The sequence below is a fragment of the Hydra viridissima genome, unplaced genomic scaffold, assembly GCF_058129835.1.
Source record: "Hydra viridissima isolate aposymbiotic clone 2 unplaced genomic scaffold, HvirCarnegie_v1 scaffold_8, whole genome shotgun sequence".
In the NCBI taxonomy this organism is placed as follows: Eukaryota; Metazoa; Cnidaria; class Hydrozoa; order Anthoathecata; family Hydridae; genus Hydra; species Hydra viridissima.
This window is the reverse complement of record NW_028324307.1, coordinates 14,189,470-14,213,509: the sequence shown is the minus strand read 5'-3', so window position 1 is coordinate 14,213,509 and position 24,040 is coordinate 14,189,470. Positions and strand designations below refer to the sequence as shown.

At 27.5% G+C, this 24,040-nt stretch overlaps 1 protein-coding gene across 2 annotated transcripts in view; it reads right to left on the bottom strand.

Annotated features, from left to right (window-relative positions):
- LOC145195296 (uncharacterized) overlaps positions 1-24,040 on the bottom strand; it is a 25,784-nt gene extending 1,744 nt beyond the window's left edge. Inside the window, exons 1-18 of one of the 2 annotated variants that reach the window (XM_090094701.1) lie at positions 23,913-24,040; positions 22,822-22,935; positions 19,095-19,249; positions 16,853-16,932; positions 12,985-13,079; positions 12,460-12,697; positions 8,270-8,358; positions 7,836-8,070; positions 6,488-6,588; positions 6,011-6,266; positions 5,675-5,751; positions 5,296-5,530; positions 3,801-3,834; positions 2,170-3,101; positions 1,923-2,074; positions 1,664-1,802; positions 1,207-1,272; positions 73-982 (exon numbers count right to left, since the gene is read on the bottom strand). In XM_090094701.1, the coding sequence (XP_089950827.1) occupies positions 73-982; positions 1,207-1,272; positions 1,664-1,802; positions 1,923-2,074; positions 2,170-3,101; positions 3,801-3,834; positions 5,296-5,530; positions 5,675-5,751; positions 6,011-6,266; positions 6,488-6,588; positions 7,836-8,070; positions 8,270-8,358; positions 12,460-12,697; positions 12,985-13,079; positions 16,853-16,932; positions 19,095-19,228 (3,773 nt within the window). In that variant the 5' untranslated portion in view covers positions 19,229-19,249; positions 22,822-22,935; positions 23,913-24,040. Of the gene's footprint in view, positions 1-72; positions 983-1,206; positions 1,273-1,663; positions 1,803-1,922; positions 2,075-2,169; positions 3,102-3,800; positions 3,835-5,295; positions 5,531-5,674; positions 5,752-6,010; positions 6,267-6,487; positions 6,589-7,835; positions 8,071-8,269; positions 8,359-12,459; positions 12,698-12,984; positions 13,080-16,852; positions 16,933-19,094; positions 19,250-21,904; positions 22,019-22,821; positions 22,936-23,912 lie in introns of those variants that run through there. The other variant, XM_090094702.1, reaches the window with a different exon arrangement.

Here is a 24,040-nt window from a genome sequence, read left to right as displayed (position 1 = left end):
ATAAAAACCTTATGTGAATACATTTTTTAAAAACATTGTTTTAAAATTTTCCGACCAATAAGTATATTATACCTTCCAGCTCTCGTGAGAATCATCTCCGTTCCAAGTTCGTTAAATTCTTCCCAAAGTTCCTTACCTTCTAATTCAACCTGAACATTTTTTAGATATTTATCGAACCACGGATGTTCTGATGGAAAAGAGGTCAATGGTATAGTCCCAGAAGTTAACGGAGGTAAATTTTTTGAAGGAGTTTGTACATTTACAGATGTATTTGACATGTCTGTGAAACTAGCACAGGAAACTAAATGCTTATTTTTAACTATTTTTAAAGGAGGTTCCTCAGTTGGTTTGCTTGTTAATTTTTTTTCAAACGTTCGTTTCAAGTTTTGCGGCACATGTAAAATGTTCTTAAACATGTGTACGTTGTTAGGACGTTCTTGGAAATTAATTTCTGAAAAATCACAAGATTTTGAACTAAGGGATGATGAACTAGCTGCAGTATTTGATAAATACGGCATTAAGTTTAAGTTGTTGTGATAGCTCTGAAAACTAAAGCTATGTAAGTCTTTTTTCGAAATTTCCATAGTCGGCAGTCTGTTATGATCGGATTTTTGAACGGAAATAACTTGAGTATCATCTTTTTTTTCCGGAATATGTTTGACATTCATTGCTGAACCACTGGAAAACTCAGGAATTAATTGAGGTGGTTGAAGTAAACGCACCTGCGGTCTTAAAGGATGTCTGGGTCCGAGACTTTTTACATCTTTAATTTGTATGAATCTTGGTCTAGAAATTTGAAAGTTTCTAGGCTGATACCCTCTTGCTGACGCAACTTTGTTAGCAACCGTGAGAATGTCTTCGTCAACATCAGGAGATGAAAAGCTTGCACTCTCTTCATGACTTTTATTTAACCAACGAACAACTTCCAAATGAGTTGAGTGCGCTTCATTATTTGGAAGCGACATATCGCGGATTTTTCGTGCTGAGAAAGTTAAAGAACAGTTTGATTTAAATTCCAAAATTAAAAAAAAAGGAAAAGTCAAATTGACTCGATAAATTTCTAAGTGTAAAGGGCTTTTGATGTTACAGAAAGTAACATCAAAAGCCCTTTACACTTAGAAAAAAATAGAAAACGAGAAAAAAACGAACAAGGCATAAAAAACGATGTTGCACTGTTTTTTCAACCATAAAGAAAGAAACAATTACCTTGATCCCAAACTACTGAAGAATTATTGACAGTCGTTAATTTAGAAGCACCTCCTTGTGACTCATCTAAATAGACCAAAAAAATTGAAGATGACGTCACAAGGAGGATGACGTCATTGGGGAGAAAAGAGGGAAATCTTCATGAAAAAAGTATTAAACAATGTAGCTTAGCTTTAGCTAACACTACACGGAAAAAACAACACGTAGCTGTTAGGTTTGAAAGATTTTTTAAACCAAAATTAAAATATAATAGAGGCAAAGCGTAATAGGTAATTCGCGAAATTTAGCAACAGAAATTAAAAGTATTTTAAGAAAGTATATTTGGCAAAATAAAAAATGGGTTGTTTTAAAATAGCTAGCGTTTTTTTTTTTTTTTTACAAGAAAAAATAAAAATAAAAAGAGAAAATATTGATATTAGTTTATCGTTGAATTAATGTGCCGATTTCGCTCTCTTACTGCTGAGAAAAGCGTCATTCACAAGTTCCTGTAACGTAAAAATGTAATCGTGGATTTTCAAAGCCGGTCCGAGTTGTATGCCAAGAATATGGTGGATTTCTTGTACAGTTAGCAATAGCAGCGAATGCCCGTCTACATCCTAAATAGTTTTTTAATCAATAATTCGGAAAAATTCAGCAGATGCAGTTTGAAAATAAAAACTAAGAATGGAACAAGTTTAAAAAAGAATCTAAAAAATACCCATAATGCTATTACCTACCTGTTGATAAAATAAGTTTGCATATTTCTGAAAGGAAGCATTCTTGATAAATTGAGCAACCTCGCCTTTCGTCCACAGCAAAGGATTATTGGGTAGATCTTTGCATAGCATTCGAATTTTGTTGCAACGGTTGCGCAAAATTTCATTTAAACCTGTCAAAGAAACGAAGCCATAAAAAAAACTCCACCATCTTCGAATTTAAAATCCAATTCAAGCGCGAACAAAAGAACAAGTTTTAAATTCTCACCAGAGTGGGAACGTGCCATGTTTGATAACATATGCATATCTTCTATATTCGTCCGAGGTGTGCTCGATACTGATGATGAGCGAGCAACACCTGCTATTTGCTCAGCAACTTGGGTTTTATTTGCTACATCCTCCTTTGATAAACTTTCTAAATTTTCTTTACTAGGAGTGACAACAGAATTAGGTTGATCGCATCGTTTATTGTTTTTGGGCAAATCAATAGAGGTTGCCTCTTTCTCGTCGGGGATCTCTTTTTCTAAGGATTCAATAATTCGACTAGGTTTTTTTTGATTCGAGGATTGATGCTCGTCTTTAGATTTGTTGCATTTATAATTCTCAATTAACTGGGATCGATTGCTACGTCGATTAGCTCGCAACATTGCAACTACATTGTTCAGAGAACGGCGCTCCATACCACGTAAAGGAGAAAGTTCTTCACTCGAGGTCCCTTGGTTTGCGTCGTTTTCTTTTATCTTTTTATTGAACTCTTCTTCTTCTTTTTTGTTTAGTTTAAGTGGTTTAAGACGAATAAAACTAAAGAAACTTAATTGTGACTCGTTAAAATTCGAAACGGCGGCTAATTTGTCATTTGTTATCGGATCATCTTCTTCATCATCATCTATTGTGACAACTTGCGCCGGTAGACGACCTTCAGAGTCAAGATGAAAATGTTTTTTTATACTTGCTTCTGAGTTATATTCGTCAGCAAGTCGATTTATGCACACGATAGCAATCGATGTATCGACAATTTCACTTTTATTGCCGTCGCTATCATAGTTTACGCGTTTACGTGAGAAACCTCGTTTTCCTTTTAAATAATTTTGCGATTTCCCTTTATGCTTTTGATCTTTCTTTGTCTCTGTTTTTCCTTCACTCACTTTATATTTTCCTTTCCGTAGTACTTCTAAGCGTGTTTGCCGCGTTGCAGTAAGCCTAAAAATTTCGAAATGTCATTTAAAATATAGAAAGGCACCATTTACAAGAGTAAACAAGTAGAGAATGTTGATTGCGTCAAGAGAAATACACATCTTGAAGATACATTTAAAGTCTAAAATTCTTTTTTTTTTCACTCATGTCTCGCTTCACCCTACCTAATTGACTTGCTTACTTAACGTAAACTAAATGTTGGAAGTATTAGTTTTAGTTTTATGACAGTTTTACTTGTGAGGTTGTTTAAACTAGTGTGTACACAATTACACAATTAACAATTTCTTTGTGTGTTAACACTGATAAATCATGTTACATAATTAGGAAACAGATGATGGATTGTAACTGATCAATATACACTGCATATATTGCATGCGGCTTTTATTAGAAAAAATTATCTCCACAAAAAAGCAACAGTTTAAAAAATAGAATGCGTGACTTTTCTAAGTTTCGCTTTCCTCTCATATTTTAACATTTTAAGCGAAAATTTAAACATTAAAGTGAAATAACTCAAACTTTTAACATCACAAAGGTGAAATTCATTTAAACACTTTAATGACTTTTCATTTTACACGTTAGAAAATTTAAATCAGCGAAAAGAAAAAAAGGCTAAATAATGTTGTTAATAATGAAAGTGATTACAAGTGGAGGGCGAGAATGCCCAAAAGTAAGAAATGTTAAAAATGAGTTAAGTGAAAACCGTACCTTAAGCTTGATATTCGATTTTTTTGTTCCAAAGCTGAAACAAGAAGAATAAATTATTACAGTTTATATGTAAACAGACCAAATCTACCAAAAGTACACTCGCATTAATTCAATCTCCTCGAAGGATTAAAATATCGTTAAGAGGTGTTAATTAGATAAATTCCTGATTAAAAGCAAACGTCACAACATCAGAAACATATAGTTAAGCTGAAACGCTACAGCAAATGGCGAAAAAATGACGTTAGAATTTCTAGCAAAATCTTTTCAAAGAAAAGCAATTTTTGCAACCCCACATCTAAAGCAAAATAATCGACAACAAATGTAAACTTTAATTAGATGACAAAAAAAAAAAAAAAAAAAAGGTTTTAATTTGTTTTCATTCTGCAAATTACACAACATAGATTTGAAATTTAAACATTCTTGATATCTTATTGAAATTGTTCGAAGTAACTTCGTGTTTAGACTGGCTTCTTTTAATTATTTTCGTCAAGAGCAACAAAATTTTTTTAACAGCTTACAAATACAGGTATTAATATAACTAATTGATTCGAGCCATCCTTTGACATCCATCTGTAGAAACATAATCAGAAACAATTCAGTCACCTGGGCAACTATAATGCTATTAAAATCACTAAAATCAAACTTCCTCATCTTCACAGCTCTTACAAAACAAACACTATAAGATTAACTGCTGCATCTGGTTTGATACATAAAAGACTTATCTGCAGAGGTTTCACTGAAAAAGATTTTAAAATAGGAACCTACACTGTAAAAAATAAATTTATACAAATCTAAATTAAAATAAAATCTTTTTAGATTTATAATATAAATTAGATCTAAAAATAAATGATCCTTAGTCTTTAATCTGTTACTTAGGGAAACTTTTTCATTTTTTCAAATTTGAAAACGGCAACATTGCCTAAACAAGTTGTTGTTTTTTTTTAATGAGAAAAAAATAAAATATCTATAGAATCAATGGAAGGTTTATATTCACAGGTTTAATTAAGGCTGAAAGGAATTAAGTATAATCAGGCAATTGAAACAAGAAACTCAACAATCCAATAGAAAGATTAAGAAATACCTTCACACTAAAGAGTGTCAATAATTAGTTAAGTTATATTAAGAACAACATAAAAAGACTAAACGATTTTTAAAATTTTTTATATTGTTCTAAACTACTCCCACATACTTCCCTCAATTAATATTTCAAACAGTAAATGCTGCAAATGAATTATAGAAACTATTAGCTAAGTATGATATAAAAGACAGAAAAACAGCCTGAAATTTGTTTCACTAAAAGAATAAGAAAGTGAAAAGTAAAATGTTTTTCGGCATTGAACAAGAAGAGTTCAATAAGAATTCTGAACAATTGAATATTCTTCTTAAAAAATTAAAATCTTAAAAAAAAAAGGTGAACATTTTTAAAGGTTTTTTAATTTTCTTAAATACAAGAGATTTTCTTTTAACTTCATTTTTTATCAAGTATGAAACTTACTATTGGGACGAGGCCACTGCAACTCATGGCCAGTCTTTTCACACCAACCCACAGGGAAAAGTTCATGACTATCATAGCTAAATATTTGATCAGTTCGCGTGTCACCATCAATATTTAACCATAAATGAGTGCCTACAACTTTAGAGACAGTGCATACGCATATATTAGACAGATTTTCTTGGTCAACAGCCTCCAACTTCATTCCAACTTCTATATTTTCAGGCAAAGAGCTTTCCTAGAAATTAAAAGTAGTAATAGAACTTTCCTAGAAATAAAAAATTGCAATGGAGAAATAAATTTGACAAATGTAAGAGAACTAACATTAATAAAAGTAAGACAATTAAAAAATGTTCTATAACTTAATAATACTGCTATTTACCTGAAAAAAATCTGAAGGCACAGAAACTGACTTTGTATATTTAAAGTATGCTTCCCATGTAAATTTACCATTGTACCCTCAAAAATTAAGAAACCCATCAAAGTAACAAGAATATTTTCAAGAAAAAGAACTGGAACCAACTTAATCTAATCTCCTAATGAGAATAAATGGTATAACACTTTTCCATTTTGTTAAACCCATGTTCAAAAATAAAACAGAAATCTCTTCAATATTTTCATCTTCACTTACATAATTTTCAAGGTAAATTTCAAGATTAGATTCAAAACATTGTACAAGTATAGATATTTTTAAATGTACTGATATAATTTAACATACCTAAAGGTTGAATCAGACTTATATTATTTTTACTGCAAAAACCCACAGGAAAAATTTTTTTTGATCCTCTGTATGCAACAAAAGAGTCAGTAATCTCATCTTGAGCAGATATCAAATTGTCTATCTTCACTAAAAACATATACGAGTCAAATATACGTGAAACTGATGCAACACATATTGATGAAGGATCATGTGGGTGGATAGCTTCAAGCTTCATACCAAGAAAGACACCATGGGGAGTAAGATTTTCTAACCCCTTAAATATTTTTTAAATAGTTTATTAGAATGTGTCATTTCCACCATTGTAATCATCATTAAAAACTAAAGAATTGATATTAAAATGTTTAAATCAAATATATTCAAATATATTTAAAAGGAAAAAAAAAACTTAAAAAAAAGACCATGCAAACTTTGCACAGATAATTTGGAATAGTACTGAAACAGAATTTTAAGGGTAGTTTCACTAAAATACTTTACCTTAAATAACGTTTTAAATACTGAATTATCAGTCCGATTAGAAAGTACAAGAAGCTTCTCGATAACTTTATTGAGTTGTGGTTGTGTAAGGCTCTGACAACCTAAATATTTGTTTTAACATTTAAGAAAAAATGCTTGGGACTAAACTTGACAAAAAAAAAAAGAAAAGAATTGTTTAAAACACAAAATTATATTTATTTAGAGCAGCTACAGCTGCTCTAAATAAATATAATTACACAAACATACATGATACATTACTTCGCTAATTGTTATGTGTTAGCAAATCAACTTATAACCATTTTATTATTTTATGTGCTACTTTGGTATTTCAATGAAACAAACAAACAAAAAAAAAGGATTATTAAAAGAGTCTTTAAAAGGAGTTAAAAAAAAAAGAGAGAATATTTCCATTTAATGAGACCTTATCATTAGAATATTGCTTCACATTGCGCTAACATTATTTGATCCACAAATTGCTAGAGTAGCAACATGTTGTGTTTTGTTGATTTTATTTTTATTTCAAAATCCACTTAAAATCAAAAGTAGATTATCACACAAATATATGCAGATTAATCCTTATGGTTTATAAGAAATCAAAAGTTCTTTGCAAAATTTGTTTGATTTCAACTTTATAAAATGAATCCTAAGGATCTACATTTTTTAGGGAAACATTTATTTAGGGAAAGAACACGGAAAGATATTACTCTTACATGGTTTTCAAAGTAAAAAATAAAAATTAATCGAAAATAAACGACTATTTTTTTTAAAGACTACATACATCCTTTAGGACCCAAATAAGTCATGGCAATTGAAAATGTATTTCAAAAACCTATTTACTATGGATAACTTCGTAATATCTGAAACAATGAAAATCTCAATGAGATAGTATAAATACCTAAATGCTTTCTTTTATTTACCTAATAATTAATTAAAAGCTAATTATTGAATAAACATTCCACCTTTCAAGAAGCATGTGATGTACAGTTTTAAAAAAGACAAGCTAGCTTCATTCTCTTTTACCATCTTATTACTTTAAAAAAAGAAGAACATGTAGTTTTGAAATAAAGTTTTTAAGTCTTACTTCTTAGGTGTATAGATTGCAAGCTTTTGTTCTTATCTCAATGTGCTGTTCTTTGTAAATACTGTTAAAGCATTTAATATTTTGCAAATATTTTTGAGCAACTTTTTTAAAAAAATTTTTGATTTTTGAGATTTTTGCAGCTAAAATGAAAATTCAAATTTCCCACATTTACCAAAAATAAAAACCAAAGAACATTATTGCTTAAGATTTACTGTCCTACAAAAAAAAACCAATAAACAAACTAGGGAAATATAATAAGGGGACTACCTTTAGGTGGATAAAGAGTTAATCCATGTGAAAGACCATGCCCTACTGGTCTAAGATTGGGACTTAAGTAAAAACACCATAACTCTCCCTCCTTCTCAAAAAAACCTTCATACTGCAAACTTAGACGACCTGAGAAAGTTTCACAAATTCTAGCTAACCAGTAACAAGTTGGATTAAAAAAATCAAGGACTTCCACATATTGCCCAGCACGCAGATAATGAGCAGGATGTGATTTCTTGAAGAAAAAATATGAAGAATAAAGATAAGGTATAATAATAGCATCAAAGATTATTTACTTGTATAAATTTGTCTTTATCTAAAAAAAAAAAAAAAAAAAAAAAATCTTTTAAGTACTGTTATTATTGACACACAAAACCATATTTTTGTCTTTTTAAATTAGAAAATGGTAAAACAACACTATGAAAAAATCATACTTTATGAAAAAGATGTTCTGCTGCTTTGCGTGCTCCAGTAAGATGTTTAATAAGGTATTGGTACCAGTTAGTTTCTTTATGTTGAATTGCTGAAAGTAAGAAGAACGACAAATAAATCTCCAGTTTTATATCAGCTCAGTGTCTAGAAAAGTTAATATCATAAAAATATTCATTGATCAAGAAAACCAATCTTACTGAACAATAGGGTGTCTAGAAATGATTGTCTACAAAATTACCTACTGACACCAAATTTATGATTTTTTTTTTATTTGCTTTGCATAGTAGAAACTAAACCATTTAGCTCCACAATAAAATCTGACAGAAACAATTCTCTAATAGCTATTTATACATTTATTTTTAAATGTTTTATCTAAAAAAAATACAGGTATTGCTAAAACATTAATGCCGTAAAAAAGATTTTACACTTTATATTTCAGGTTGACTGGGGTTGGTTGGCTACAGGGGTAAGTTGACAAACTTAACTTTGGAGTTTTGCACCAAAAAATTTGTTTATTTATTAATTGCAACTGGTCTTAATTATTTAAAGCTGGAAAGTGGAGATATTTGGAATATGGATGAAACTGTTTTTTTACCACAATTCAAATTCTAGGATTGTATTGTAGCTCAAAAAAGGTTGTAGTTGAAATGGATGTGTTTCTTCTGCTGAAAGTCAAGTTAGTAAATGTTACAGTTACCATTCTGCAAGTGGGAAGTTTAAGCCATTTCGCCATTTTTATCTTCAGATGATAATGATGTATTTAGTGCAGATGAGCCTACTGCAATTCTGAAGATTTGAGACCATTCAAAAAAATTGAACTAAGGAAAAGAATTTTAAATAAAAAAGAAGCACATTTATCAAAAAGAAGCACGTTTAAAAAAAAGAAAAGAATCTTTGAAGAAAAAGTTATATATGGAAGAGAAAAAGTACAACTTTTAATATTCATATGATATAACGATGAAGTTAAATAGCTTTAAATTTTTTTTTTTTTTATATTTACACTTTTTTTCTAAATATATTTACTATTTTGTTCTAAATATTATATTGACATAAGGGCAAAAAAATTTGTTTAAAAATATACTTGGATGAAAATTATCAACAGCTTTTATAAAAAAAATTTCACTTGAAAAAGATGCTTTATCTTTATTTCTACTTGGTGTTCCAACAGTTATTAAGAAGTATTATATTCTATATGTGATTTTTGCATACTTATAACATTACACAATCATAAATTTCATGAACCTTGTCAGCCTATTTTTCATAAAATCAACTTAGCTAGATAAACATATTTTTCATAAAATCAACTTAGCTAGATAAACATAGACTGTTTCTCCATTATAGAGTTTTCTTATAATAAGCTATTAATGCATTTACAGCAAAGGGATATAACAAAGCCTCTTTAATTTTTTGAAAAAACTCTTTATTTATTTCTAATAACTATTGATAAACTGTGAATAATCTATTGGTAAGATCAACACTAGCCAATTTAGTGACTTCAATCAGCTTGCAAACTACTTTTCTACTCACTCTCCAATTGGTTGCTTACCACTTCCACCTGGGGTGTAATTCTTTCAATTTTCTGGGGTGAGTTTTAAATCCACCTCTGCAGGATTTAAAACTCACCCCAGAAAATGGAAAACTACAGTTTCAGGATTTTTATAGTCATAACAGAAGTCATCAGTGTTAATATTTGCAGTTAATTACAAAAAATTACTGATTATGTAAATTCTTAAAGCAAGTGGTCTTGTATCCTTAACAACGTTGTTTATACACTAAGCTGCTATATACACTGAGCTGTTTTTAACACACAATTTATCATAATATGTATAATACAATAGGAAAAAACGTTCCACATCATTTTGAATTTTTTTGTGGATGCCCTTTAAACAGAAGACATGTCTCAATCTTGTTAAACAAGAGCCACAAGAGGCTGTTTATCATGTGAAAACATAAATATTGAGCTCACCAAAAAGCAAATCAATAATCAAATAAGTTTATATTTTCTTTTATTATAATTTTTCTAATTAGTTTTTAGTTCATACTTTTTATCTAAGTTTATTATAATAACAATGAGTTAAAATTTTTTAACCCAAAACTATGAGAGACAGTTTCTGTTAGGAACAACTTCTCTCTAGGCATCTTTGCACCTTTAAACATATTTTACTTCAATCTTGGCATTTTTATCAACATTTTTATGTTGGTTACTAAAGTGGGCTAATCCCAACTACTTTCAAATACTTTTAATTACAACAACAACTGTTTCTGGGCTACCAATTAGTCATAACTATTATCAATTATTTTTATTTCATACCTAGTTCTAATGTGATCGTAGATGGTGGTTCAACGTGGTGATCATATGATGGTCCCTGTTGTTTCTATAAACTACATTATTGTAATTAAGTTTTTGTAAACTGTTTATCAACTTTATAAATCAAATCTATGAATTAATATTGGCTAAAGTATTAGCTTTCAATAAAAATTATGAGTAAAATGCATTTATTGGATGGAATATATTTTTCAAATCAACAAAATTTGTTTAAAGAAGGCTTTTATGAAATAAAAGAACTTATCAGGTGTAAGATTTGTTGGATTGTGAACTCAGTGATCTTCCAAGTTATAGGGACGTAGAATATTTGGAAAATAAAGTCAATAAATTGTTTCTGTTTTGAAAGTATATAGTAAAATTGTAAAATTTTGTAATAAAGTCCCAATCTTTTGTTGATAAAACATAAACGAACAAAAAGAAAAATCTTGAGAATATTTACTTCAACACAAGTTCTCCTTGCTAGACATTTAAAAGCTAAAGAACACAAGTAATAGGTTGGAATTAAACTTTGATAAACTATTTGTTTTGCCAGCAGGAGACTAAAAGCTTCCAACTGAGCAGTGCAATGACAGATCTTATTTTAGACTTTAATTCTTTTAACAACAATCTTTTACCTTGATTATCGTGAAATTGTTTTGTTACTCAAAATGTTAAATATTAAATAGTTTTACTTAGTTATATATAAAAATATTAACTTTCATAAATATGAAGTACAAGAACAAGGATCATAGGAACATGTGTATCATTGTAGAGAAAATAGAAAGAAACAAAAATCCTTTTTAAGCACTTTAATAGTCTTACTGAGTATGGGAAGACATTTTCTCATTTAAATTATGGAACAAATTTAATGAAGTTATAAGATTTCTCCGATTGCAAGGGCAGCTTTGGTAGATTATGGTATTGAGATTTTTCTAATGAAAAAATGAGTTAAATTTTTTCTACTAAGTACAACAAAGGGTAATGTTTTTTAAAAAATATATAAAACTTTAAAACTAAAAATGACAAAAACTTTTAAAATTATAAATTCTCTTGACATTGATCAACAATTAAAATTTTTACAAAATTTAAATTTGTAAAAAAAAAAAAAAAAAAAAAAAAAAAAAAAAAAGTTTCAAAAACAAACCAAAAAAAGTTAATTTTTTAATGGTTTCCCAAAATCAAGGTAGTTCTAAATGGTCTGAAATTTCCAGAATAACCTTATAATTACGACTTGAAGAAGGTCAATTGTGGTCAGAAAAAGAACTTTACTTGTGCATTTCTTTTTTCTTGTCAAATATTAATATTTTTGACAACAAAAAAGCAAACAAAATAATAACTATTTCCCATTAAGTTACAACAAACAAGTTTAACTGGAATTGTTATCAAGATAAAATAAGTCATAAACGGCGCCAGTTTTTAAAAGTAGCAATTAACTGTTTGAAACTAATTATAAATTTGGTCCACTATTTAAATTCTCAACTTGATCTATATTGCCTTCATCACTATCAGATTTTCTCCTCTTCTCTAATGATAGCTTTTCTTTTCTGAGAAAGTTAAAATACATGATTGCAGTTGCACTCTTTCTAATCTGATAGTCAGAAGGGTCTACATGCAGAATATAACAACTATTGGCTTTCTGCTAAATTTATTGGACAAAAAACTTTGTACAAATAAGCCAAAATTAAAAAGTATTGTTCACCAACAGTGTTTGCACATTTATTATTTTACCTGTACTATATTTCATTTAATTGTCAAAGAAATAATTAAAATTTTATCACAAATGTTCTTCATTAATAAAAAAATTAAAAAAAAGTCATATATTACATAAAACTTAATAGAAACTGAGCAGATTCATCAATAACATTAATCTATAAGATAAAAACAAACCTTTAGGAGGTTTTAAAACTTGTTTATTTCTTGCACACCATCCAACAGGATGAATATCATCTGACAACGTATTCAGCCAAAAATCAGCTTTACTATCATCAAATCCTTCATATCGTACAAGTATTAAGGGAGCAGCTTTCCTGATAACATACGCAAGCCAGTAAGTGTTAAGATAATCTTTGTTAGGAACTTCTAATTTCATGCCTGGCTGAAAACCACAAATGCATTCTGGGATTATCTGAAAGTTAATAAATATTATTAATTTGCATAGTTTCAACTTTATTGTAAATTAACTAATAAATTTTTTATTCATAATTTTTATTTTCATTATTAAACTTCATCACAAACATTAAAAATATTTTTCGAAAAAAACTTGTCACAAGCTTTGATCAAATTTGATACTTTTAATGACTATATAAATAATTTTTTGAAAAAAATCAAATGTTCTAATGATAAGTTAACACAACTTTAAAAAACTTTTGTTTAAAGCTGATACAACAACAACAACATTTAAAACAGCTTTACATGTTTAAAGATTGTACTTGGAACAGCAGTTGAGTTAGTTTTTTTTAAATAAGCTTGCCAGCTAAACACCTCATCACTTGTTAGATCAACAGAATCTATGAAAAAACAAAAAATTTGCAGAATACAGATAAAGTAAATTTATCATTTTAAATAAAGCAAAAGTTTAAATTAAGTTTGAAATTAATGCTAAACTTTAAATATCATATTAAATGCATGCATGTTCAGGTATTCTTTATTGAACATGATAGTCATACTACTTGAATAAAATTTAAATAAGGTCATAATTAAGATTACTGCCTAATGATCGCCAAAAACATAAAATAAACTCTTGTTTGTTTTATTTTAAACACTAGGGTACCTAATACCTATTTTCCATAACATTGACACATTGATAAATCTAGTATACACACATATTTATAAGTATATCTATGTGCATAAGTGTGTGTATGTGTGTAGATGTGTGTAGATGTATGTAGATGTATGTATGCATGCATATTTATATTCATACAAAAAATCATGTGTTAATAATAGATTTATATGGTAGTACATATGCATATACATAGCTAAAGTTTAGCTGTGATTGTTAGCCACTTCATTTAGCAAAAGCATTTTGCAAAATCCCAACCATATAAGAAATCTTTAAAAAAATCAGGTTATAGCTAAAATCTTACCTACATTTCTAATTAAAGATATTTTTATTTATCAATCTACTTTTGTTAGACACAAAAGGATTTTGTTTTAACATCTTAACATGTGTCCTAACAAAACTTGTCCCTTATTTTTAAATAAAACTTATATAAAACTTATATAAAGTTGGGTTTATTAAAAAACAAATATTGGTTTGTTGAAATTCCGACTAAATAAAAAAAAATATTGGTTTTTCAAAAAACCGATTTGAGTTTTTTGAAAAACGAAATATTTCGGATTTTTGAAAAACTGACTTATTACGGTTTTTCAAAAAACCGAAAAAGGTTTCAATCTGGCTTCAGTCTGAAAAACGGATTTTGGTTTTTTTACGCACCTTTTTATTTTACCGTGTAGCATCAATACATTTTGTACATTTTACTTATTTTTAAAGGTTGTATCAGCTTAAAATTAATATTCTTTATAAGTTCAAACCACCATGCATTCAATACTCTTAGAATCAGGTGTTGCATCTACACTAAAGGAATAGTATTTCACAGTTTCTCTTACTTTTTAAATACAAGCTCTCAAGTAATCAGCATAGCATGATATGAATTCATTTTGAATATCTTCCAATAAGTAATGTACTTGCAATCTCTGCTTTTCATTTTGTGTCTGCTACACTTTTTTAAAATGTTCTTCTAAAAGTGGATCATAATGACTTAAAAATTCTAATAATCCAAGAAATTTTCTATTGCTTGAATCTCCAATCAAATGAGTAACACCCCTAAAGGCCAATCCACACTCAGCAGAAACAAAATTACATCTAATGATTATTTTAATAAATCTTTCCATTTCTGTGTCTCATTTTGTATTTGTTTTACTATAAGGCAATCAATTGTGTTATGTTTCTTTACATTTTTTTGAAAAATGTTTGAATTTTAATTTCAATTGAAATTCAATTGAAAAAATTTGAACTTTAATTTTACAAAAGAAAAATATAAAGAATAAAAAGAAACATTTTGTTAAAAACTAATACTTTTTTGTCTTTAAGATTTTTATGAAAGCCATAAATTAGATTTAATAAGTAATGAATAAATAAGACTTCATGAAAGAAAATTATTTGTACACATATGGGGCCCGGGAATCTTCCCCACCCACCCACTCTTCTCGGCAGCAATGTATATATACACAGTGCTGTGAATAAGTTTTAGCCCACTTATTAAAACTCGTGTTTTTTTTAACAGATTTTAAATAATAGCTTCCCATTATTTTTTATATAAATAATGTCTAACTTCAAACAATACTAAACACTATTTTAACAAACAAAAGCAATATTTTAATCAAAATTTTACATAGTTTTGTATGCTGATCTGAACCCAATTCATATCAGCTCATTTGTTTTTATTTTGCTTTTACAATTTTGTTTATTTATTGCTGTGAAGGCTTCATATTAGATGATAGTACAGTTTACAAAGATGTTTCATAGATACTGTGTGTGTTTAATACTATTTTTCGTTTTTCTAAGAGCGAAACTTCTAATTTACGTTTTTTTTTTCTTTTCTTTTGTATTATTATTTTTATTGTTATTTAAGTAATAAAATGGGTAAAATTCCACTACTGGAACATAAAAAAGTTATCGTGCTTCAAGAAGAAGGTTATTCTCAACGACAAATTGTCCAAAAAACAAAATATTCAAGGACAGCCATTAGAGTAATTATAAAAAAATTTAAAAACACGGGATCTCTTGAGGATAAAATTCAAAGTGGAAGACCTCCAAAGCTTACAAAACATGATAAAAGGTATTTAAAAAATGTGTCTGTGCAAAATTGGAAAAAAGCCTCCAGTGAACTAGACCAAGACCTTCAGGCTGCGACTGGGACAAATGTTTCCTCATCTTGCATTCGACAACATTTGCTAAAAGCTGGGTTAAGAGGGTGTGTTGCAGTTCGAAAGCCTTTATTACATCGTGGCAATAAAGAAAAAAGACTTAAATATGCAAAACAGCATAATAATTGGACGCAAGGAATGTTAAACTGTATACTATACACAGATGAATCAAAATTTGAATTGTTCGGTAGCAAAAGACGACAGTATGTAAAAAGAAGGGTAGGAGAGGCTTATCGCCCTGATTGTCTACATCCAACAATCAAGCATGGGGGAGGTTCTGTTTTAGTTTGGGATTGTATTTCATCAACTGGAGTAGGTGATTTAATCAGAATTGATGGCAAACTGACAGGAAAACAGTATAAAGAAGTTTTAAGACATCATGCAATACAATCTGGAATGAGACTAATTGGTAATAATTTCATTCTACAGCAAGATAATGATCCCAAACATTGTTCTCAAGTGGTCAAAAAGTATTTACAGGACATGTGTGAGGAGGGAGTTCTCGAAGTAATGAACTGGCCTCCTCAAAGTCCAGATTTGAACATTATTGAACATGTTTGGGATTATTTGGATAAAAAAAAAGGCTGAATATAATCCCAAAAATGTTGAAGAATGTTTTTGAATATTAAAAAGAGAGTGGGACAATATTCCACAAAATTTCAATACAAATTTATATGAATCAATTCCCAGAAGATTCGCTTCTGTGATCAACACAAAAGGCAGACATACGAAGTATTAATTGTTCTTTCTTTTTGTATCATATTTTATCAAATTATTTCTAGATATTTTTGTTTACAATATATGTGTCTACAAACCTGTTTTTTTTTTACTTCATAAGTCCTTCATATTTTTACGATAAAATCAAAAATAATTATAAACTTATGGTGGGCTAAAACTTATTCACAGTACTGTATTTCAAGTTTATTATTTTCAAATACAAAATCTCATGCTTGTATAAGTGCTCAATATTTTGTATAAATAGAGCAATGTATATATATAAATATAAAACAAAGAAACAACAACCATACATAGTTGTTTCTTAGTTTCTCTCTCTCTCAATATATATATATATATATATAAGAAACAACAACCATACATAGTTGTTTCTTAGTCTCTCTCTCTCTCTCTCTCTCTCTCTCTCTCTCTCTCTCTCTCTCTCTCTCTCTCTCTCTCTCTCTCTCTCTCTCTCTCTCTCTCTCTCTCTCTCTCTCTCTCTCTCTCTCTCTCTCTCTCTCTCTCTCTCTCTCTCTCTCTCTCTCTCTCTCTCTCTATATATATATATATATATATATATATATATATATATAGTAAAAAAATTTTAAATGACTCAATTAATTCATTAAGAATATTTTACCAGTTTCACTTTTTGTTCTTTTAATGCTGTTTGGATTTATAATATCTGATTTACGCTTCTGCTTCTTTTCATTATCAAGACTAAAAAAAAAAAAAACAAAAAACAATTTCATTAAAAATATGAAATTAGCAACAACAAAAAACCATGAACAAAGTTAATAATATTCTCCAAAAAAGAACGACTGATTTTTTTGAATAACATTTCATATAAAAAATATAAAAATTAAAATGCCCAAAAAAAAAACATTCATACAAGTTTCGGAAAAATTTGTAAAATGCTTACTTATTTACTTTATAAAAATAATTACTTTTTCAACTTTTAAATTGATTTTTAAAATAGTTATTTTCATAAAATGATTTTTAACTTTCTGTATTAAATTATTACTTTTTTTTTAAACTAACACTTTGTGGCAATTTTTAATTTGCATTTTCTTTAAATTAGTATTTCCTTAAATGAATATAGAAATCAAAAAAAAAAATCACATTTCCTAAAAAAAATTTACCTATAAAAGAAACAACATCTTACAGCAAGTAAATTATAAATAGGGCTAAAGAAGAAGAATTAGAAAATTAGCAGTCCACAGTTTGTCAAATAGAAAAGAAATTTCCATGAAAATTCCCTTGAGGAAAGTGCTTCTTAGAAGCTCTTGCTAACACTTATCTTAAGAGAAGTTTTAACAAGAAAAAATGAAATTTCCAGAAAAAGAGACGGTGGATAACTCATATCTTAAATATGAATATATAGAAATACATTTCCATTAGAAAAGACCACCTTAATTTTGAATTCTGAAATGTCTTTAAATTATAAAGTAAATTTTAATGTAGCCATAACAAAATGAAGGCTAAATTTTGCCAACTTTATTCAGAAGTAGAATGGCAAATAAATATAAAAAATAGAAAGCCTGTTTTGAGCTTGCATGAATACGGATTCCAGAGAAGTGGGCAAAATTGTTTAAAGTGATAAACCAAAGTTTATGCTATTCAAGTTAGAAAGAGTTAGGTATGTTCTTCTTACTTCAAGCCAACTACTATTGTTGGGAACCAGTAATTTACCAGTAAAAGTTTACCAGTATATTGTGATTTTTTTTCCTGTAAAAATTTACCAGTTTTTTAGTATATTTACCGTTTTTAATATATTTATTTAAAATATAAGTAAAAAATATTTATATTTTAAATAAATATATTATAGAAGGTTTAAATTTAGTAAATATTTATTCATTAAATAATGATTTAATATGTTAATCTTTAATTTATTTCACAAATTTAATTCAAAATGTTGTAAACAAGAAACGCAAAAGTACCTGCAATAAATTATCTATTGCTGGTACTTTTGGAAGACATTTTTTCAATATAATAGAATTTTTTTAAAATATCTATAAAAACAGGTAATTACTGATAATGGGATAAAAATTTACCAAACACCAGTAATCCGAAATTTTGGTAAAATTCCCAATAATAAGGCCAACTATTAAATGTCTACTATAAGAGATAGCAAAAAAAAGTATTTCCTTAACTGTGACCTAATGACAATTTTGTACTCAGTTTAACATTAAAAAATTAATAATTTTCATGAAAGCAATAAATATTCATTATTTTTTTGGATTTCCTGTTAATTCAAACTAACTGCAGTTTTTGAGGAATTCCCTTAAAAGTTCATTCAGTCATGTTCTCAATTTGAAAGAAAAAAGTTAAAACAATGCATGATGATAACTTTGCTATAAGATTGACTTCCGCAATAAAATGATATATGAAATTATGCAGATCAACAATTTTATGATATTGCAATACTTATTGTGCAAATATGACAAACTTATCAAACTTTTCACTTTCATTTTATAACACTTTTATATAAAATCATTGTTAATATGATATAAATTTTAATTTGACTGCTTATATAATATTTGCTTGTTTCATTTCTTTTCATTTTTGCTTTCATGCTCTTTTTTGTCTTTTCTTTTTTTTTTTTTGCTAAAAAAATTTTTATTCCAACTTACCATTTTAACACAACATTTGAGATATTAAATACGACTCCTCACACTCTCTAGTTTGTTAGGTTTGTAGAAAAAACATTTAAAAAATTCATCAAAATTGGATGATATTTAGAGTGGGCCCTTAATATTTTTGTACATAACATATAATTAATTTATCATGTTGATTAACTTTTATATAAGAGAATATCTAAATGCTCCAGTAATTTAAATATACATAAAGATATTAGTAATAAAACAAGCTGAATAACTTACGAGATACTGGCTTCTTTTTCTGAAATCTCCAGTTTTTCATAACTTAATAATTTACTTTGATCACTTTGTAAAATTTTGTTATATGACGATGACTTTTCAACTGCTTCTTCTCTGTAAAAAGTTTCTGTCACCATATTATTTCATACTTTCATATTCTAAAAAATTTTTGAAACATTTTTTGAAACAAAAAAAAAAAAAAAAAAAAAAAAAAAAAAAAAAAATTTTCAAGTTAAAAATACTCTTAAATTAAATTTATGTTTTTAACAAAAATCTGTTTAAATAATAAAGCTTCAGAAAGACTTTGAATTATTTTTTATTTGTAGTTAAATTTTTTGTTATTGGTGACTTAAACCAAATTAAAAAAATACATTAATAACTATGACAAATATTTTCCTTATATTTATAAATGTTTTTAACAAAAATGTTCTTTAACAATAAAATATCATTAATATGTAAAAACCTATTGTCATTATTATCATCATCATCATCATCATCATCATCATCATCATCATCATCATCATCATCATCATCATCATCATCATCATCATCATCATCATCATCATCATCATCATCATCATCATCATCATCATCATCATCATCATCATCATCATCATCATCATCATCATCATCATCATCATCATTACTATTATTACTATTATTATTATTATTATTACTACTACTACTACTACTACTACTACTACTACTACTACTACTACTACTACTACTACTACTACTACTACTACTACTACTGCTGCTGCTGCTGCTGCTGCTGCTGCTGCTGCTGCTGCTGCTGCTGCTGCTGCTGCTGCTACTACTACTATCAAAAATTATATGTAAAAATTACAAGAAGGAAAATCTTGAAGTTGGGGAAGAGAGAAGAAAACAGATATATAATTAGACAGTTTAATTCACAGCAGTTGGTGTGGCTATCAAATGATCAAACTATGTATGGAAAATAGTTGACAAAAAAACTATCAGTTGGTGCACAAAACTGAACTTGTTAATAGCAATTCATTAAAACTTAAATAATTGTTCATTATAAGTATTCATGATTTGTTTAAAGCAGCGTGTGTTACTAGGTCAAACTGTTAAAAAATCACAAGTTTATGAAATTTTCCAGTGCCACTTGGTCACAAACAATTTTAGAAATTTTGTTTTAAAATATATAATGCAATATTTATCCATGAAACAATGCTATACGATCCAAGTGAAGAAAGTTTTTGATATAAAACAAATTAAATGAAGCACAAAAAAAAGCTTGCAATTTAAAACTATTCACAGTATAAAAGGAGAAAGAGGCAAGCCTCTATTGCATAAAAGCATACCTTAATGCTAGGAAATTATTGCAGAACACTACATCTACTTTATACAACACTATTTGACATTAAAACTTCCTGAATATTTTTTATTCAAATATTTTTTACACAAATTTATTTTACACTTCAAACAGAATTTGGTAATTTTTTATTTTATAATAAAATAAGGTAATTTTTTATTACCCTTTAGAGATCTATATTTAAAAAAATGAAAACATGAACAAAATTTTTCTGTACACTTAGTTTTTGATGCAGCTATAAACTTTGCAAGAGTTAGATTTGTAAATTTAGTTAGCAAATGATGTTTTCCCTCTAATGCTTCAACCAACTTGTTTAACTAACAAGTGCATATTTTATATCGAATGGAGGTTAAACAAAAAATTCACATTTTACATTAAGCCAATGTCTATTTCAAAATTAATACTCAAAAAAATGAACTTCTTTTTTCCCAGTCTATTATAACAAGCTTTGTTTTACTATTTAAATACTTTTCTTAAATGTATTCTCACAAATTAGATTGCAACCAAAACCTGTTCTGTTTTTAAATTACAAGTAATCAGTGAATTACTATTAGTTAAAACTATAGAAAATGTAACAATGTTTCTGGAAAATAAATATTTTCTTAGATTTCTCTGACTGTTGCAACTGAAATTGTTGCAACAATTGTTGAATCTGCCCGTGTTTAAAAGTAATGATAAATAACAATAGCAATAATAATAACAAAAGCAAAATTGTAATAATAGTAACAGCAAAAACAACAACAAATAATAATAATAATAATAATAATAATAATAATAATAATAATAATAATAATAATAATAATAATAATGATAATAATAATAATAATAACATCAACAACAACAACAAAAATAATAATAATAAAAATAATAATAATAATAAAAATAATAATAATAATAAAAATAATAATAATAAAAATAATAAAAAAATAAACAAAATAATAACAAATAATAAAAAAATAATAAAAATAATAGGAATAATAATAAGAATAATAATTATTATCATTACTATTATTATTATTATTATTATTATTATTATTATTATTATTATTATTATTATTATTATTATTATTATTATTATTATTATTATTATAGTAACAATAAAAGTTATTGTTTTAGCAACACAAATAAAAGAAATAAGAAAAAGAAAAGTTAACACCAATACTATTGACATTTAATTAGATAACAAGTAGTATGGCATATTTTAAAAAAGTTAATAATATATTAAACAATTTTAATAAAAATACTACTGTATTCATATAGCAAAATTTTATAATAGTGTACTGTAGTCATATAGTGGTATTTTATAATTAGTGATGACTATGTTACAAGAGTTTAGGAGTCGATTTTAATTGGTTTAAAGAGTAGACAGATTAACTCAGTAAATAAATACTTTTAGGTTATCAAGTTTTAATGGCCTTTAAAACCTAATTATTACTTTTCATTTATTATTAAATACTTCGCGTGCATAACTTACCTAATAATAGTAAATTAAGCAGGATTCACGCATAACTTATGCATACTTTTTTTTATTACTTTTTTAAAATAATTTTTAGTGCCGAATATTAAAACCGAGGAAGCGTCGGTAGCTAATACGGCCGGCGAGAAATGAGTTAAAAAGGATCAAAAATAAACAAAATAACATGGTTACTTCAAATCAATTCTTTTAACCTCTAAAATTTTTTTATATTAATTACCTCAAAATGATCTCTTAACTTAAAATATTAACTAATAACACAATTTAAGCTAATATAAGTTTTTGAGTTTTGGATTATGCAACAAAAACAACCAAAGTCTCGCAAAGTATCTTGGGTAACGAAGTTTTAAACAGCAAGTGAAGTCGTGTGGAGCATAAAAAAATAAACTTCAACACATTTTGGCCACAAGCAAAAGCTTTAAATTTAAAATACTCTTTTCTCTGTAAGGCTCATTTAAACCTGAAAACACATTACTAAAAAAGTATATTAATTATCTTTAAAACTTTAACGATCACAGTACAAAATTTGCCTTTTAACTTCATAATGTAAATTTTGTTCATTAGTTTACATTCTGGTTAATTTCTTGGTATTTATAACCGAAACTAGGTTTAATTTAAAAAGGTTCGCACAAAGTAATTAAATATTTCTGTACTATAAGATAACTGCGTTAAAAAGCTGCCTTTTAAACTATAAAAACTTTAAGCAAAAGTATTTTGACGGCAAAAAATAAAATTCGGTGACGCTTTGATTCAGAAAAAATATTGGGGATATTCATACGATAATACACTTGGATCGGATATCTATTTATATAATAAAGTATAAAAAATGTTGTTTAAAATAACATAAACACTGAATTTTGAAGAAAAAATAAATTAGAGAAAGTTAACACGTTCAAAAATATGATAAGAGAGCTTACCTTCATTAATTCCAAATTAACCAACTACATGCTTTATCCCTTATATCTCGGTGCACGCATGCGTTGTAAAACGAACGCCATTGTACAAAAGAAGCTTTGTTAACGGAACAATTACTTAAAGAACGAATTTCGATTGGAGTGAGGTGCGAATATTACATGAAAAAAAAGTAATTAAAATAGCCGATAAAGTGGTTTCTTACGCACACAACTCACAGCGCTTTTAAAATTTTTTGAAACTTTTACTCTTAAACCTTGCATAATAATTTGTTCATGTGTTTAAAGAGATTGCGAGTCTAAAGTGCTTCAAATTTGACTTGAGTGCGCGCCATAAACATGCAGGATTTTTTCTTTTTTTTTTTTAAATAGTTTTTTTTTTAAGAATCAGATGATCTACATTTGACTATGGAGATTTATGAGGAACACATTGACTAAGAAAAATTCAAAATATGAATGTTCTAAGTTTTGAAGATATTTAGTGATGAAGTCAAAAAATTTTGAAAAAAAATCGTAACTCAAACTCTTAAAGAATTTTTTTTAAGAAAAGCATTTGTACGGTACAGAATAAAACTTTCCCCAGACCTCTGTATATCGTTAGAACCAAAGTTAATTTCAGTTTTTAACACAAAAAATACCATAGCTAAATTACCATCTCTTCGGCTTAACTTTTAAATTATTTCGTGGAATCAAAATTTAAGATAAAGTATCGTTAATTTCATCTAATGTAGGGACGTTTAAAAATATGTTTAGAATAGTTTTAATTGAGATGGACGGCGCAATCTAAATCTATGTGATTTTTTAAAACATTTTTTTTAAACAAAAAATAAAAAAGAAAAACTAAATTTTGAAAAAAGAATCTATGACATGTTTACTAACTCCTTCCAAAAATTTAGTTTCACATTTTTTCACTTTTTCGAGGTATTTAACATTTAATATCCAGTACTCTAAGGATATCCAAATTATTTTGTTTTAATAACTGTATGACAACTTTTTCTTTTTATCAAACTCAAAACTTCTTATTTCAAAATACGTTTAAATGCAATACAGAATATAGTTTTGAATGATTTATGGAACAACGAGACAAAGAGATATACTCCTGAAAAAGCAGGCGAATAAAAATATTGAGTTTTTGCTCGGTAGGGTAACTCATGTACTTTGAACACTGCATGTTATTTGGACATCCACCGTATCACCACCAATAGCATTTATTTATTTAACTTAT